Raw genomic sequence first — 15807 nt, 5'->3', positions numbered from 1 at the left:
TCCTACAGGAATTACCATTCTCCTATAGGAAATATAATTCCTACAGGACTTTTAAAAAATCCTATAGGATTGTCAATATTTCCTGTAGGAGAGTCTATTCTCCTATGGGAATTATCATTTTCCGATGGGATATTAATTTTTAAAGGTAAATATTTCACCTGTCAGGTGAAACACACTAAAAACAAAAGTAATTATATACTCTCTATACAATGGTCTATCATTTGGTATACATGGATTTTTCCGAAACTGCATCTTAAGCGGGTGCAAAAATGCCACCTTGGCACTGGCATAATTATCCGGCACAGTGTTTTTCCTACAATTTGAACTTATTCGCTGTATGTGTCGTCCTAATTTGGTATTTACAATGTAAAACCTATGCATTTCTTCATATAGCCTTGCTAAGACACCGGTTTTAAAGAACCATGAGTCTCAAAAAGGTATTCAAATTAAGACCTAATATTTCCGGACAAATTATTCGTTATCACACTAAGTCGAAATCGATTTCTGTCTAATTCGTTCCTCAAACAAAAACAAATAATCATATTGGTCTCCGAAGGTTATTTTTTTCCGATTGTCATGTGTGCTAGCGACAAAAAATTGATACTGCATGTAGTATTTATTTGATATGGTGAAAATATGTGCAATATTTCTTTTCCCACCAATAGTTATCTATAGATGCTTATAAAATGATATAAAATATATAAAACCATAAATGAAGTTAATAGCCAAGAAAGTTGGCGTCTTCCTGATCCAGGTTGCAGTATATGTAGGTAAATCTAAATTGTACTGAAGCTCTCGTAAACTGGTTAAGTGCATACTTGACAGCCCATGCATGGCACAGCGATACGAAAAAAAGAGAAAGATTTACCTTGTGTTGTTGACATCATAATGTCATCCCTCAGAAACACACTGCGGGATTTGTTAGCAGTCTACAAAACTCTCATCGTGTTGATTACACCATTAATACTAATTGTGGTACCGCTGTCATGGAATACAACGGTGAGTGGAAATAAATTCCCTGTAATTTATAGGAGTCTTGGGAAATTCAGATCTCATTCAGACGCAACCTTTGTTTTTTGTATTGCTTTGTAATTTCTTGCTTGTCTTATTTTGATGCATGAATAAAAAAAAAAAAACAACCTTTCCGTTGCCCTTTAGAGCGCTGTCGTAACATTTTATTTAAAATTGTATCGTGGTCGAGTAGAAATCAACAGCAAGTGCAGGTGTGTATTAATGTTCTCTACAGAAATTTCAAAATAGTTGGCATTGTGTAAACTCTACTAATTAGATAGGGCTGTTTCTTAAGTAATGCATAATAAAGTCTTATGTCATAAAAGTTATTAACGTACTTCTGTTGGATAATGAACTATGGTAACTGTTATTTCGTTTTTACTATCACACTATACAAGAATACATCAAAAATTATAATGTGGGGGTAGTTTTTGGTGTAATTATCTCTTGAACTCCTTTAAAAAACGCTGTATAACTTATTAAACAAACAAGATATTTCAGTAGTAATAAAGTTAATGTGATTTTATACTGAATTATGAAAAAATAATTCATTCTTAAAACAATACAATATTTTGAAGAAAAAAATCGTGATTTTTTTTTAACCTTAGCTCAAACCAGGGTCTTCCAAAATGTGTGTCTGACCTTTTTTTAAAGTGCTGTCAGAGTTACAACAAGTGGGTGATGTAAATAAATACCCCGGCAACGGTGCCATTGACCTACAAAATTTGGGCAGCGGTTGATTGATGAATGTATTTGTTAAGATTCATGGTCAAAGGCTCAATTAAAACATGTTTATTCAGGGAATAAAGATGTTCTAAAAGGAGAGAGTTAAAGAAATGCTATGCTCTTACACTTTTATTGAAATAAGTTTCTCTAATTTCAGGAGGGAAAATGTGCTTATGGACTACTACTTATGGCTGTGTACTGGGTGACAGAAGCGCTCCCTCTAGCGGCGACGGCGCTGCTTCCGGTCCTCGTATTTCCTTTGTTGGGTGTGATGAAAGCATCCGAATTGAGCAGCAACTATATAAAGGTTTACAAAACCGATAACATAAACACATTTTATAATTATATGATATACATGTAATTAATGCAACTAGTTGCTATAGAAAAATTACCCACCCCCCAATTTTACTATTGAGCTAGTGAAGACCGTAATACACGTTACATGTATGTACTCTTCTGATCAGCAATTCTTGTGTGTCGGAGTTTTTTTTTTATATTTTTAAAATTTCTTTGAATAAATAAAATAAAAATACCAGCGTATGATAACTTTACATTTATTTTGCAAATTAGTTGATTTTTTACCCAGAGTTCCTTAAATCATGTCAAGACTCTTTTCATGCTACATTGTAGCTACTACAATAGCTGTAAATGTTTTAAATACGTCATTCTTTTTTAAATAGAAAATCGTCATGATGCAAGCGAATTTTTCCGGTTTTTTTGCTTTTGTAATTCTTTAAGTGTTTCAAATTATTGACAAGAAAATGAGTAAAAGTGAACCAAATTTTGAATGCCAGCTCAAAATTTTCGAAACATGAATAAGCTCGTGTCCTATTTTTGTTTTGTTTAAACAAGCTTATGGTTAAGTAGAAAATGTCATTACTCAAATTTATTCATTCTAGAAACTCATAGTCGGTTAAATTCAAAATAAAAAAAACTTCTACCATCCAACAACCTATGTTTACAAATATTAGAAACTATAGATACATGTACATTGTATGATGAATTATAGCAATACTGTACCTTACAAAACGTGAGATTTTTGACAATCAAAAGTAAATGTATTATCTTGTACATGTACATGTATTTTTAAGCATGAAGCTAAGATGGCTGTGAAAGGTTTTAGTGTTCAGTACATCAGATCTATATTAATTTCATATTTCATATAATTTTTTTAACGTGTTGTGATATGTTCATAAAAGAGGTGGATGGTCGTGGCCACTTAAGGTAGACCTAAAGGTTAAAGCAAATACAGGAAACATGTAATGGGATTCCGGTTCATTTAAAGAATAGTTTTATAGATAAAACAGAAAACAGCTTTATTAAACAGTGAAGTGACTTGATATACATGTTTATCTCATACGTGTGGTGTATATTACCCGTGTGAGAAACCTTTGCTATATCAAACGGGTGATGCTTTATCAAATACTTCCGGTCCGAACTATTTTTGACACAGCCCCTCGCTTCAACGCTTCAGTGACCTATTTTCGAAGATTTGCTACAATACTTCAACATAACTATTATATCTACTACAAAAATTGATATAAAATGGATTTTGTCAAAGACTTAAATTACATATATGAAGGAAAACACATAACTACGTAGCATAGGCGTCGGAAGCCGGGCTATTTGGGGGGAAGCCCCCCCCCCCCCCTACTTTTTGGCAAAGTTATACGTAACCGTAACAAAAAGACCCAAAGACCTTTTTACTTGTTTGTCAAGCTTTTTGATAAGTTTAGCCCCCTTCAAACTTTCAATTAGCTTTGTGTAGTTTATAAAACTGCAAATTACGTTAACTATAGGCCTATTTGAAGGAGTACATCCTGCCGACGCGATGAAAACAGAGCCCACTGGTTGTGTTTATATACAAGAATTTACCGAAATAATGTTTCATAAGACTTTGATTCCACCACCATTAAGCATCCTTATTCTGTATTTTCAATATCGAATCATTAAGCTGGTGTTTGTGTTATAAAACATCAACACGTTAACTGTTCCCCGTTCGAACGAGCATTCGCATCTTTGTGTCAACAAACTTTATTATTCAAGTCTTCTGATCAGTATTAATTTTCCATTTAATCAAATGAATAAGCTCTTAGAACAATTAATGTGACACGACTTGGTAACTTTTACTATAAGATTTGTTTGTGCTGTATCTGTGATACAGAACACTTTTGATGGGCGTTTCTTATGCAAATGAGGCAAAAGTGTTCTGTATCTGAGAAACATCACTGATAAAACATGGTAATCTTTGGATTGCTGCCAACCTTAAGAAGAAAAAAAACATGAATAAATTGATCAAACTTTAATGTTCCTGTTTGGCGAAAACCAAATCCTGAAAAAAAAAAACATTTCATGCAATTTTTTTTATTTAATTTCCAATGCTGAAATTGAAGTTGCAATTAGCAAACACGGCTTTGTTTGAATTTGTAAGATCCTGCAAAATGTTTTTCAGATTTAATTTTCTTTCTTGGGGAATCGGTATCACACGCTGGTTCGTTCATAGGTGGATCCAAGATCTTTGACACATCCATTTCGATTTGTTCACTGCTTCTCTTGTACTTTCTAACACTTTTCTCGCACTTATGACCAGTGCGTCGCATGATTTCCTGCTCAGATACTCCATTCATGTACAACTGAGTAGCACACGTACGTTTTCCACTATGATTAGTGAAGTTTCCTTTTAATCCACCCTTTTGAGTTATGGTTTTTTTATGAACGGCTTCAGTTTATTTACCCCGAAGCGAATCTGCTCTTCATCTGTAGGAGGCAATGGTCGTCTATAAAACGCACCGGTATTTCCTAATGATCCCAGATACAGCTCGAAGTAATCAACCAAGCACCGGTCCCCTTCAATTAAACTCTAAAAATGTTATTTTCGGTTAACTATGCTCTATATGCGCGGATTCAAAAAATTTTACAGGAAGGCCCAACGGTTATTCAAGTTTGCCGGGGGGGGGGGATTGGGGAGCAATGCATATTTATGGTAGTTTTATAATAAAAATTTAAATGAAGAAATTTGAATTTTGCAAGGGGGAGGGTTTCTGGACCCTTCAGACTCCTCCTCTAGATTCGCGCATGCTCTAAATATGTCAGTATTTTAGCACCATTCAAAAGTGCATTTATTGGCTTACCTTGCAATGAATGATGTCTCAGGTTCTTTGACTGAACATTCAGATGCCCTAGGCCGCCTTTGTAGGTCTTTGTGGCCCTTCCCGTGAACTGAATAAATCGCCAAGCGCTATCCTCTCCGATCTTGAACTGCTCACACTGCAAGTCGTGGTGTTCGTCGTATCCTCTTAGTCCAAAGACTTTGCATGCGTAAAAGAAAACGGTGTGTTGCAACTGTTCGGCACTTTCCTTTCCAAACACGTGCTTTTGCCACAAAGTCTCTTCGTCTTTAGGCAGAATAGGGTCCGCTTCTTTTAAACTACACCCGAATCCTTTGTCAATTAACGATTTCATTCTTGCATCAACCAATTTCTGGAAATCGGTAAATTCTCCGTTATTTTCGTCAAGGAAATCCTTATCATAGACACCATTGTCTTTCAAATATCACAAAAGTCCGCACAGTATGAGGTAGATAGATCTTGCCGAATATTCTGTTCCATCGCGCTTCCGCGCCTCCATTACGAACCGTCCAAGCCAAATACTCATTTGCTCAGTGGTCATCAGCTTACAATCGGGAATATTTTCCCGCCGGTTGGCCCGCCATTTTTCAAAGAGATTCATGGCCCACTTCGTGTTGTTTTTCGTATTCACGTTTTCTTGATCTTTGATAAGTTTAAAGATTTCATCATCACTTACAGGTTAACCTAAACGACTGTCGCTTAATGTAGATGCGCTGTCCTTACAATCCATTGGCGTCGAAACCGGGGGGGGGGGGGGGGGGGGGGGGGTTAAGCCCCCCCCCTCCTTTTGGAAAGGTAGACCCAAGCATTAAGCACATAGCATCATAGAGGGTTCAGACCCCCCCCCCCCCCCCCCCACTTTTTTTCGCAGGAAGGATAGTATAAATGTTCCTAAATTTTACTTGTAAGAGTGAAATATGGAGAACTTGGAGTTATAAGCCTATTACACCCCCCCCCCCCCCCCCCCCCCCCGTAAAATTAGGATTTTCATGATTATGGGAATTATGGTTTTTCAATAATTCTGAGGATTAGTCTAGCCCCACCCCCCTTTTCAATTTGCTTCCGACGCCAGTGCAATCTACGTCCATTGCTCCGGTTTTTATTCCATTAACATCCATTGCTCCACGTGTCAGGAGTTAAAGATAGCTCCAACAGTCCCTCAAATGCGGCGTTTTCACATTCCTTGCGATAGGGTAATGTCATCTATTTCGTTGACCAGAAATTCGTCAATCGGCGCCAGTTCGGCGAGCAAATCAAAATCAAACTTTAGATCAAATTCTCCGTCCATCCTCTTCAAAGTTTCGGCGCATAATGTCAAAATTAAAGTCTGATAGCATGATCAGCTAAATAAAACATATCTGATTGGTCATTTGATTGCGTGATCTGTGGAATGATAATTTATGATTGGTCATTTTATAAGGGAAAGTGTTATAACCTTTTTTCTTATATTTGGGGTCCAGTCACAAGTCATTTAGAATACTCGTTTCCTATTTTATCTGAGATACAGGGCGGGCCCGGCTCGAGCTATCCCTTTCGCCTTAAGCCACGTCCTGTATCTCTGATAAAATATTTGATGAAATCGTTAATAAATTATTTCAATGTTTATTTCAGTGAAACTTTTCATCAGAACAGTTATATTTATCTCAGAAATGACGTACTAAATTATATTGCGCAAGGTCACAATAACCGCATAACACAGCGTTGTATCATCGGTTTTAATCTTTGAAAAAAAAAAACCAATTCGCGTCTTATAAGGGACTGTCTCAAAAGCTTCATAATATAAATCAAATTGTATGAGATAAATAGAACATCTATAATTGTGTGATTTTATATTTGCTTAATCCAACTCGTTGAAATGGTTTTATTCCCTCAGTAAGCCTCGCGAATATATACACCATTTCAACTCGTTGGATAAAGCAAATATAAAATCACAATATAGATATTCTCTATATGTTCATAAGAATGATTTGAATCGGAAATAAAATATAACATATATCATGTTTATGGTCAGACGACACGTTCCTCGAGAATCTTTTTTGTATCTCCTCGTAATAAAGAGTTCCAATAAAAAATATTGATTTTATAATTATTTCAAAAATGATTAAAATTTAATTGGATGTGGTTATGTGTCTAGATGGCCGAGTGGTTAGAACCGTGGCCGACCACTGCCAGAAAGCATATAGGTTCTAGAGGACGTGAGTTCAAAGCCCCGCCCTGGCCGAGATAAGGTTCCAATATAGTGAATTTTGCAGTGCTGTATTTGTATTTGATTTTATATCAGCATTTCCAGTGTATTTTCAAGAAGATTATATAGGAAATTGCATACTCTAGCATTTTGCAGAAATGCCTGGTAAGGTACCTTAATTTTTTGCAAGAAAGCTTGTCAAAATAGTAGTAAACCATCAACAAATTCCTGGAAAAAGTTATATAAAATTGAGGATCGTGTCGTCTGACCTTAAATGGATCGATGTCGTAAATCGGTACCTGTCGTTTGTTGAACAAGCATTGCATAATCGAAGTGCAGTATTACATCTGATTTCCTCTAATATGCAGAGAAAGGATTCAATTATGGTATCTAGACCTATAAATTTTTATTTTTTAAAAAATGTTTGGGCATTGATCACTGCGTCTTCTGAATTCATCTTTTTTCGGTTTTTTTTTTATCAAACCCGAAACTTTGAGACAAGGCGACTATTTGTCCCTTTTAAAGTTATAAATCTATGCCGTTGCGAGGAACCACAGTCTATGAAACTTGAAATGGAGAACGGGATATCATCCGTGTGATTTGTCATTTGTAATATTCTGACGGAAATATGATGTCACAGGCTAAAGGATTGTTTTACGATATTTTGATTTGTAATTATTATAATTTGACGTGAATTATTCCGTTGAAGGAAATTGTTATCGGTAACATTGAGAATGATCACCGTTTAACTAACAAGTCCTGCTAATTTTCGATTATTTTAAATGTAATGTTTTGTAGTATAATTTGTTTCTTCATTTATTGACTACCTAGTTTTTCTTTATTGAGAAATGGTTGATAACTCTTCACATGCTGGTAATATGTATACTGGTTTTATTATTTCACTAAATGAGTTTGTCAATGAAATGATCCGAAATGGATTGTTGTTGATCCCTAATGCATTAAGACATTCTCTTTGCTGTCAAAAGACTTTACAAACCCTATGAACGAAGGTCGTTATTAATGGTAAGAAGCATACCAGTATTTTTGATGAGAGACAGCAACGTATGATTGGCTTCATTTCTGGTTACCATTTTGTTACTTTAGTAATGGTCCGAACGTGCAGCACCGGACATTTAAATTTTATGGCTATTGAATAATTAAAATCAGGCATACTAGTGGTTATATTACCTAAAAAGGGTGTATTATGCGACTAAAATACATGTGGGTGACCAAAGAATTGCCGATGTTATCAACTGTATGGTTTTTAGGAATCTTCCATATTTGGTCTTGGAGGACTGATGATTGCCATAGCTGTTGAGAAATGGAATCTACACAAAAGAATAGCTCTACGAGCATTGCTTATGGTTGGATCTGAACCAAAATGGTTCGTATACACGCAAGCTGTAACATTATATTTTAACAGGGTAATATAGTGAACTGAATGTTACAGTAACATTTACTATTGAAAATCAATCTTTAAAGTCAATCTTTAATTTTTCCATTTATAGGTTGATGTTCGGTTTTATGTTACCTACTTGGTTTCTGTCTATGTGGGTGAGCAACACAGCGACCACCGCCATGATGATCCCTATAGTGGGAGCGGTTCTGGATGAATTCAAACTCGTTAAAAAAGCATCACATGCTGGTAAAAACAAAACCTTTTAAGAACACATTCAAACACTTGATAAACAGATATGGTATTTCACTTACGCTTGTTTTTGAAAGGAATTATATCAATTTTTGTAAGGAATTTAAATTGCAGACTGTAAGAAGTACCTCGTCAAATATTTACCATTAAAGAAATTTCGTTCTTTTTGACTAGATGAGATAGTATTGACAGAGACAACAAATGGAGTTGTGAAAACAACTGACGTTACAATCGCCGTTAATGGGAATAAGTGAGTAGTTTTTTGGGTTTTTTTTAGCAAAATATGAAATTCCTTTGCCCTTAAACTTGTTTATAATTCTTTTTATAATTCTTTTTATAAAGAGATTAGGATTTACTTATTTTGTAGCATCCAATGCTTTTTGTAATTTATTCATAGCTACATTAACTGTTTTATTTTATTCGTTGGTCTGTAAAGTTTGAAATTTGCATTCACTATTTCGTAAATGTAAGCGATATTTACAAACGAATTGAACTTTACAAGTCTTTATCTATTTGTTCCTTTTTTAATCAAATTTCACTCAAATGTTTTTTTTTTTGTGATTTACAGTGACACAAAGAGAAATGTATTTACTAAGAAAATATTACAGTTTCATCAAATTAATTCGGTATAATTCACCGACCTTTTGTGTACTATTTTACACTTATTAATATATATCGCTATAAAAAGGAAAGAAGAGGCGCCAAAACAGGACGAGATTAATCGACCGAATGACAAGAATAGCACAAAACCCAACAACATGGAGAATATCTTTGACGGCAAGGAGAATAGTGAGAGCTACATCAGGATGTGTAAGGGAATGTCCCTGTGTGTGGCGTACGCTGCCAACATTGGGGGCACGGGGTCACTGTCAGGAACAGGCCCAAACCTCATCATGCAGGGACAAGCTGACCAGTAGGTAGTAGGGTGGGAGGGAGCTAATCTTGATGCATTGAGGTCTGTTTTTAGAATTGGCATCACTTTGATTATAATATTGTGTGTATTTCAATGATAATAGGCATAATGGCTATTTTTGCCATATACAGTATCTTTCTACATGTTTCTGGATTTAATGAAGTTCAAATTCAAATACATGTAGATAACCAATGTTAATATCGAGCTCACCGACAGTTAATAATATGTTATTTACATAACAAGGAACAAATAATTATGCAGTTTTTGATAATTACAAGTACATTCTGAACAATATCCAACTTGCTCTACCATGAATTAATAGAAATAAAAATGGAACATCTGTGAAAAATTTAATCGTAACACGGGGAATAAATCATACATTAATAATGAAATATATATCGTAACAATGTCAATGTCGGACTTATATCCTCCTAGTGTTAAGAAAATTGAAGGAAATTATCAATAGAACATCTAATTTCCATAGATCAACATCCGAATTCTTACAATATCCAATTACTTTTTTGTATCCAAACAAATTTCCCCTTTTTTAATACCAATATATAACTGCAAATGTGGTTCCATTTTCTCATTTTATGCAGAATTTTCCAAGCATATGGAATGGAGAATTCCGGGGTTAATTTTGCCAGTTGGATGGTGTTTGCATTACCAGGTTCAATCATCTGTGTTCTGTTAGCGTGGCTGTGGCTGTCCTTCTATTTCCTGGGATGGAGGTTTGCTTGTTTTTCTGCCATTTTGGGAGAACTCCATGCCTGGAAATTATCCAGAATCATATTCTATTATAAAATGCATTTTTTAAAAATATATGTAGTTATGAATTAAGTGTAATTTATCGGAAACAGACATGTTATGTACACATAAACATACGAGTTCTGTACAAAATACTGCTAAGTATGGTACTGCCGTTAAAATTTTGAAACATACACCAAGCATTTTACACCCGACAATGAACGAATTCAACGAATACGATGAGGACAAATGCAAAGGATGACTAATAAATTGAACATCTTTCAATGCGGTGGAGTTATCCGGTACGATGTGACTGAGCCTTTACTCAAAATACAATGCATTTTCAGCGTTACAGAATATCCAATAGCTATACAGCATACACCCTTTCAAAATGTACACTATAAATCTGTTACTTTCTTCTTTGACCATAGGAAGCACTTTTTGATAACATACAAGCAATGCAACACATAATTAATTTACGATAATGTTTTCTTAGACGAGTAGCCCAATCGCTTGATTTTTCCCCCGGATTGTAGTAACAAGTCTGTCATTTTTATAAAAAATGTTACGAACCAGGCTAATCTATTTTTGTGTTCAGTAGATAAGGATTTATGACCGACACGTCGCCTAAGAGTATCATTATTTTTTTGCATATTTTTCTCATTCTGTGGTCCTCAAGATATCTAATTACTTATTGTTAACGTAAATATATCGGGTTAATCATTGTCACAGACGGCTAGGTGAAGCATGAGGTAGACAGTTTATTAGTCTTAAGTCGTGAAAATACCTGATATTGTGTTATAACGGCAGGAAACCCATACAATATAAAGTAAATCATATCTGTTAATGGTACGTCATTATCTAGGATTGGTATACATTTTTTTAACATCACTATCAATTTACACTAGACTAAATTACTTTCTCCAATTAACAATTGTAAACACCCCTTTCCAGTTGTGTAAAAGTGGTTGTTTTCTTCTTTTAGAGGATTAGTTTGCAAGCGCCACACTAAAAGTAATGATAGAGTGCAAGCAACAATCCGCAAGTCCTATGACGAGTTGGGATCTATGTCGTAAGTACTTATATGATCAGCCATTGTAAACATGAACTACACGTATCCGTATATATTCAATTTATAATAGTTTATAGTTTGTTGGTTGATTCACAATTTTTTAACATTCATTGTAAATTCAAATTCTACTCATAAAGTAATTGTTCCGATTGCATTTGGAAGTGTTTTAGATGCAAGAGATTCTTATCTCTTACGACACTATCATGATATATTTATAATTGATTGTTTAAGCTGCGTACTGTCATGTATTACATGAAATTAAACATTCATAATAAGTACTGACTATGTAAAAAAGGTGGTGAATCTGTTTGATATTAAAAAATTTACAGTTAAAAAAATCATTAAAATTTCAGTTTTCCAGAAATCGTTGTTTTGATCCACTTCATCGTTCTTGTCATTTTGTGGTTTTTCCGGCAACCACCTTATATCGATGGATGGGGAGCTCTTTTCAAACCTGGGTAATGTTTTGAAATTTTTAACTTTAACCATTGTATTTTATTGGAATTCAACTTTTCACCTACCGGTTGTTTTTAAAGCGCTAAGCATAGCTCACCGCTGTATTGTTGTTAGACTTCTACTTCCGGTGCTTCGAATAACCGCCCCCTATGAGCAGAAGTATGTACATCATTTTTTAACTAATTAGGGAACGAGTTTCGGGGGTTTATTCACATAACTGCACTGGCTGTAGTGAATCTAATGTTCGGGTTATTGTGAATTTAATGTACGGGGCTTACATACATAATTGCAGGGACTGTCATGCAGTGATGAGGAAATACAGTGCGTATACAGAAGCTGAACTGTTATATACATATATCTGTTATATACGTACATACAGAAGCTGGGTTAGCGCTTTTCAGTACTATCAGTACTTTGATTTCTTTAGATTTGTCGGGGATTCCGCTGCAGCTCTTTTGATAGTTCTATCATTATTTTCCTTTCCATCTGAACGTCCGGCAGTTCTTTGTTTTCGAAGGAAAAATCGTACGTCTTTTTTCAGACATTTATTTTTTAGTTTATTCGATTATTCGAGAAGTATTTTTAAAATCCCTTTTGAGTAAAGCTTTGTGGAACTTAAAGATGCACGTAATTATTCAATTTTTTGAATTAAATTTATTCGGTTTTTAAGCTTTTCCTGGAGACAATCGACCACGCAAATCAGTACCCGCTATTTTAGACTGGCCCACAGTCGAAAAGAAGTTTCCATGGGGCGTTTTATTGTTGATTGGAGGAGGATTTGCCCTCGCTGATGCATGTGAGGTAAAAAAAGGTCTTCTTAAATAAAAGTTGTTTTTCGTAAATGATGAATAGTTCATGATTTAAAAAATAATTTCTTCCAATGATGTGACCTCTAAGGAAGGCAAATAAGTTATCTTTAAATAAATCAAAAATATAAACCAGTACCATCTTAACAACAAACTCTAATTTGTGCAGTGAGGCAGATAAACGAATTGAAGAAAATTATTTTTTTCACAGAAATCCGGATTATCAGCATTCATTGGTGAGCAGTTAGAGGTGTTTAGTAGCATGCCCCCATGGGCCATGAATCTTCTACTTACATTGATTATAGCAATGCTAACAGAAGTCACAAGTAATTCGGCGACTACAACACTCATCCTTCCTATTCTTGCAAACTTGGTAAGTTTATGAACTCGAAATGCAAATAAATATATTTCATGTGAGAGGTTTCATTTGTTGTACTGTGACATGTTCTTGTACATCGATACGTTTACTGTTTCATAAATAGATAGATGTCCAATTTTCTATTCCAGGCCCTCCGACTTAATTTGAATCCTTTGTACTTGATGTTTCCTTGTGTGATAGCCGCTTCCTTTGCCTTCATGCTTCCGGTAGCGACACCTCCCAACGCCATTGTTTTTGCAACGGGTCATTTGTCAGTAAAAGATATGGTATGTAGTAATTCTTGAATTATAAATCTTCAAAAGTTCCAAAGTGAGTTATAACGACATTTTACCGCGACAATCCCTATAATGCTGGTGTGATATAAGAATTAAATAATGTTTTCATTTTCATTACGTTTTAAAATTATTTGGTGAATTTTATGCCTTGTTATCATTTACACCTCTATGATTAAAATGTATGACTGTGATCAAAATTGTAACACCCCTTGTACTGATGTATTTCCTCTTCCTTTCAGGCGTTGGCTGGTTTTCCGTTGAATTTTATTTGTATTGGGGTCCTGGCACTGGCAACAAACCTGTGGGGAGAGGCCTACTTCAAACTAAGCGTTCTGCCGTCGGGATTTAACCGCACAGAACTCAACACGACAAGCAATATGATTAACATGTAGCAGAGGGAATGAATGCATTCGAACTTTTCCATGAATTATAAACTTTTTAAAGACTGTATAATTAAGATGACTTTTTATTAGAATATGTTTATGTAGCGATTATATACATTAAGCATATTACAATGTACGTAAATATAAATTTTTATATAGCTTTATTATAAAAAAAATAATATTTGAAGTAAACATAACAACTGCATGATATTTTCTGACTTCAAGTTTGAGTTTTGTGGAATACTGTTTTATTGTAGGAATGTTTAATAAAAATAAGTTATTAAGTAACAGAGAAAAAATTTGAATTCTAAAAATAACAAATAACAAGCGATTTTCAAATTTTGAATATTGTGAAATCATTTCATTTTGTGAGGGCCAATGCCCCCCCCCCCAGCCCCCCTCCCCCGGTTCTGACGCCTATGCTGAAAGGCATTTTTAAAAATTTCCCAACTATATGAAATATGAAAGGGTATACAAACACGCATTGTTTTTGAATGTGTGTGAGCAGCTTCATCAAAATCATCTTGATAAGCGATTTAAAAAGGATGAATTCTCAAATTCATGAAAAAACCCAACTGTAACTTCAATTCAATTAGAATTCCTTATTTGCAGTTTCATTTATTGCATGCTGCTTCAAAAGTGGAGGGGGGAGCAATCCATGATATTTCCATTTATCATATAAAGTTGAGAAAAGTGCCAGCTGCCAAAAAAGTGGGGAGGGGGAATCAGCCCCCCTCACCCCAACCCCCGATGCTACGTGCCTGTGATGTAAACACATGGTGTGCTCTGGGGTATTCGCATGATCGACTCGTCAACTAATCGGTGCGCAAAGAGTATGAATGAGACATTATGGCGCAAAATCCTGCTATTACCGTTCACGCAACGAATGAACTCATCCATTGGCAGAAGATCCATGGGGAGGGGGTCAGATAAATTTTTTTAACAGCTACATACATGTATTATACTTTGGATCGGATGTTTTTGAAGAAATCTAACAAATTAAGAAACACGCCTGATTAGTAATTGTTAAATTTAGTAAGACACGCGAGTTATGACCCCTTTTCAAGATTAATGAAATCGCCCAGCTGAACGAAAATCGGGTCACACCCCGCTTCGGGGATTTAGTTCCTGCAGTAATCATTCCAGCTGCACTGTTTCGGAGATTGCAACTTTTAAACCTTAGATATGCCTGACGTCATGACGTCAGGCAATAATTTGTGTTCTTGGGGAATTTGGGTAAGGGCTACCCATGAATGCCACCAAAATTGAGCCATAGTGAATTCTATAGATTGCACAGTAGTTTTCTTTAAAAAAGCATGTTATTAGTCCCCTACCGGTTTCACCGGATGGGACTTTAGCTTTCCTCTGCGTCCGTCAGTCTGTCCGTCCGTCCGTCCGTCCGTCCGTCTGTCCCACTTCAGTTTTCCACACTTTTTTTTCTTTATGCGTTTGTGGAATAATATGAAATTAGCTGAACAGCTTCAAAATGTCAAACTACAGATCAAGTTTACACTTTCATAGCGTCTGGTTGACATATTTTCGAGAAAATTAATTTTTTATATTCCATTTTTTTAATGTTCTGTTTCGTTATCGGGTTCGGTGTGTATTGAATAAACGAGGAAAGTACGAGGGTCAATCAAAAAATACGAAGACAATGTGGCTGTATATCATATATTTTTCATGAAAGTCATACTTAACAGATTAATCTGTGCACCAACACTTACGTTATTGATATGCGAAGTTTTAGTCCATTTGATGAAACGGTATTTTTGTTACCCCTTTTTAAAAACAACATGTTTTGTCACCACGGCGCACGGTAACGTTCAAAACATGACGTCAATATTAAACACACACAGTTTATAGATAAACCCCATCTTTATATCACGCTTAGTCTCTTGTGCCTTTCTCCTTACAATTTGAAATTGCTCTGAACCACTTAACATCTTATTTGCACAAATTTGTTCGAGAATCATAAGTTAGTTCTTCAAAGTTTTCATTTTCTAACCGTCTTTCTCTTTGTAAACAGTAAGGATAACCCTGAACGTCGGTTGACGTTACTTATTTTTTGACCAAATATT

General features: G+C 35.2%; 1 protein-coding gene across 1 annotated transcript; it reads left to right on the top strand.

Moving 5' to 3' along the window:
• Window positions 1–835: 835 nt before the first annotated feature.
• LOC128177718 (Na(+)/citrate cotransporter-like) lies at window positions 836–13939 on the top strand. The gene is made up of 14 exons (XM_052844585.1): window positions 836–999; window positions 1895–2044; window positions 8319–8434; window positions 8559–8695; window positions 8873–8948; window positions 9387–9611; window positions 10211–10342; window positions 11344–11430; window positions 11784–11888; window positions 12314–12411; window positions 12557–12687; window positions 12904–13065; window positions 13200–13337; window positions 13586–13939. Exons 1-14 carry the CDS (start codon window positions 889–891, stop codon window positions 13736–13738), a joined length of 1821 nt encoding a protein of 606 aa, XP_052700545.1. The 5' UTR covers window positions 836–888; the 3' UTR covers window positions 13739–13939.
• The last annotated feature ends 1868 nt before the right edge of the window (window positions 13940–15807 follow it).

The sequence above is a fragment of the Crassostrea angulata genome, chromosome 1, assembly GCF_025612915.1.
Source record: "Crassostrea angulata isolate pt1a10 chromosome 1, ASM2561291v2, whole genome shotgun sequence".
NCBI classification, from domain to species: domain Eukaryota; kingdom Metazoa; phylum Mollusca; class Bivalvia; order Ostreida; family Ostreidae; genus Magallana; species Magallana angulata.
Note: the sequence above shows the minus strand (reverse complement) of the source record. Positions and strands in the feature narration are given on the sequence as shown.

Coding starts and splice junctions, on each gene's coding strand:
- LOC128177718 (XM_052844585.1), top strand. CDS start 889: ATGTCATCCCTCAGAAACACACTGCGGGATTTGTTAGCAGTCTACAAA. Junction 8,696..8,872: donor TAAAAAAGCATCACATGCTG/GTAAAAACAAAA, acceptor CTTTTTGACTAG/ATGAGATAGTATTGACAGAG. Junction 11,431..11,783: donor GACGAGTTGGGATCTATGTC/GTAAGTACTTAT, acceptor TTAAAATTTCAG/TTTTCCAGAAATCGTTGTTT.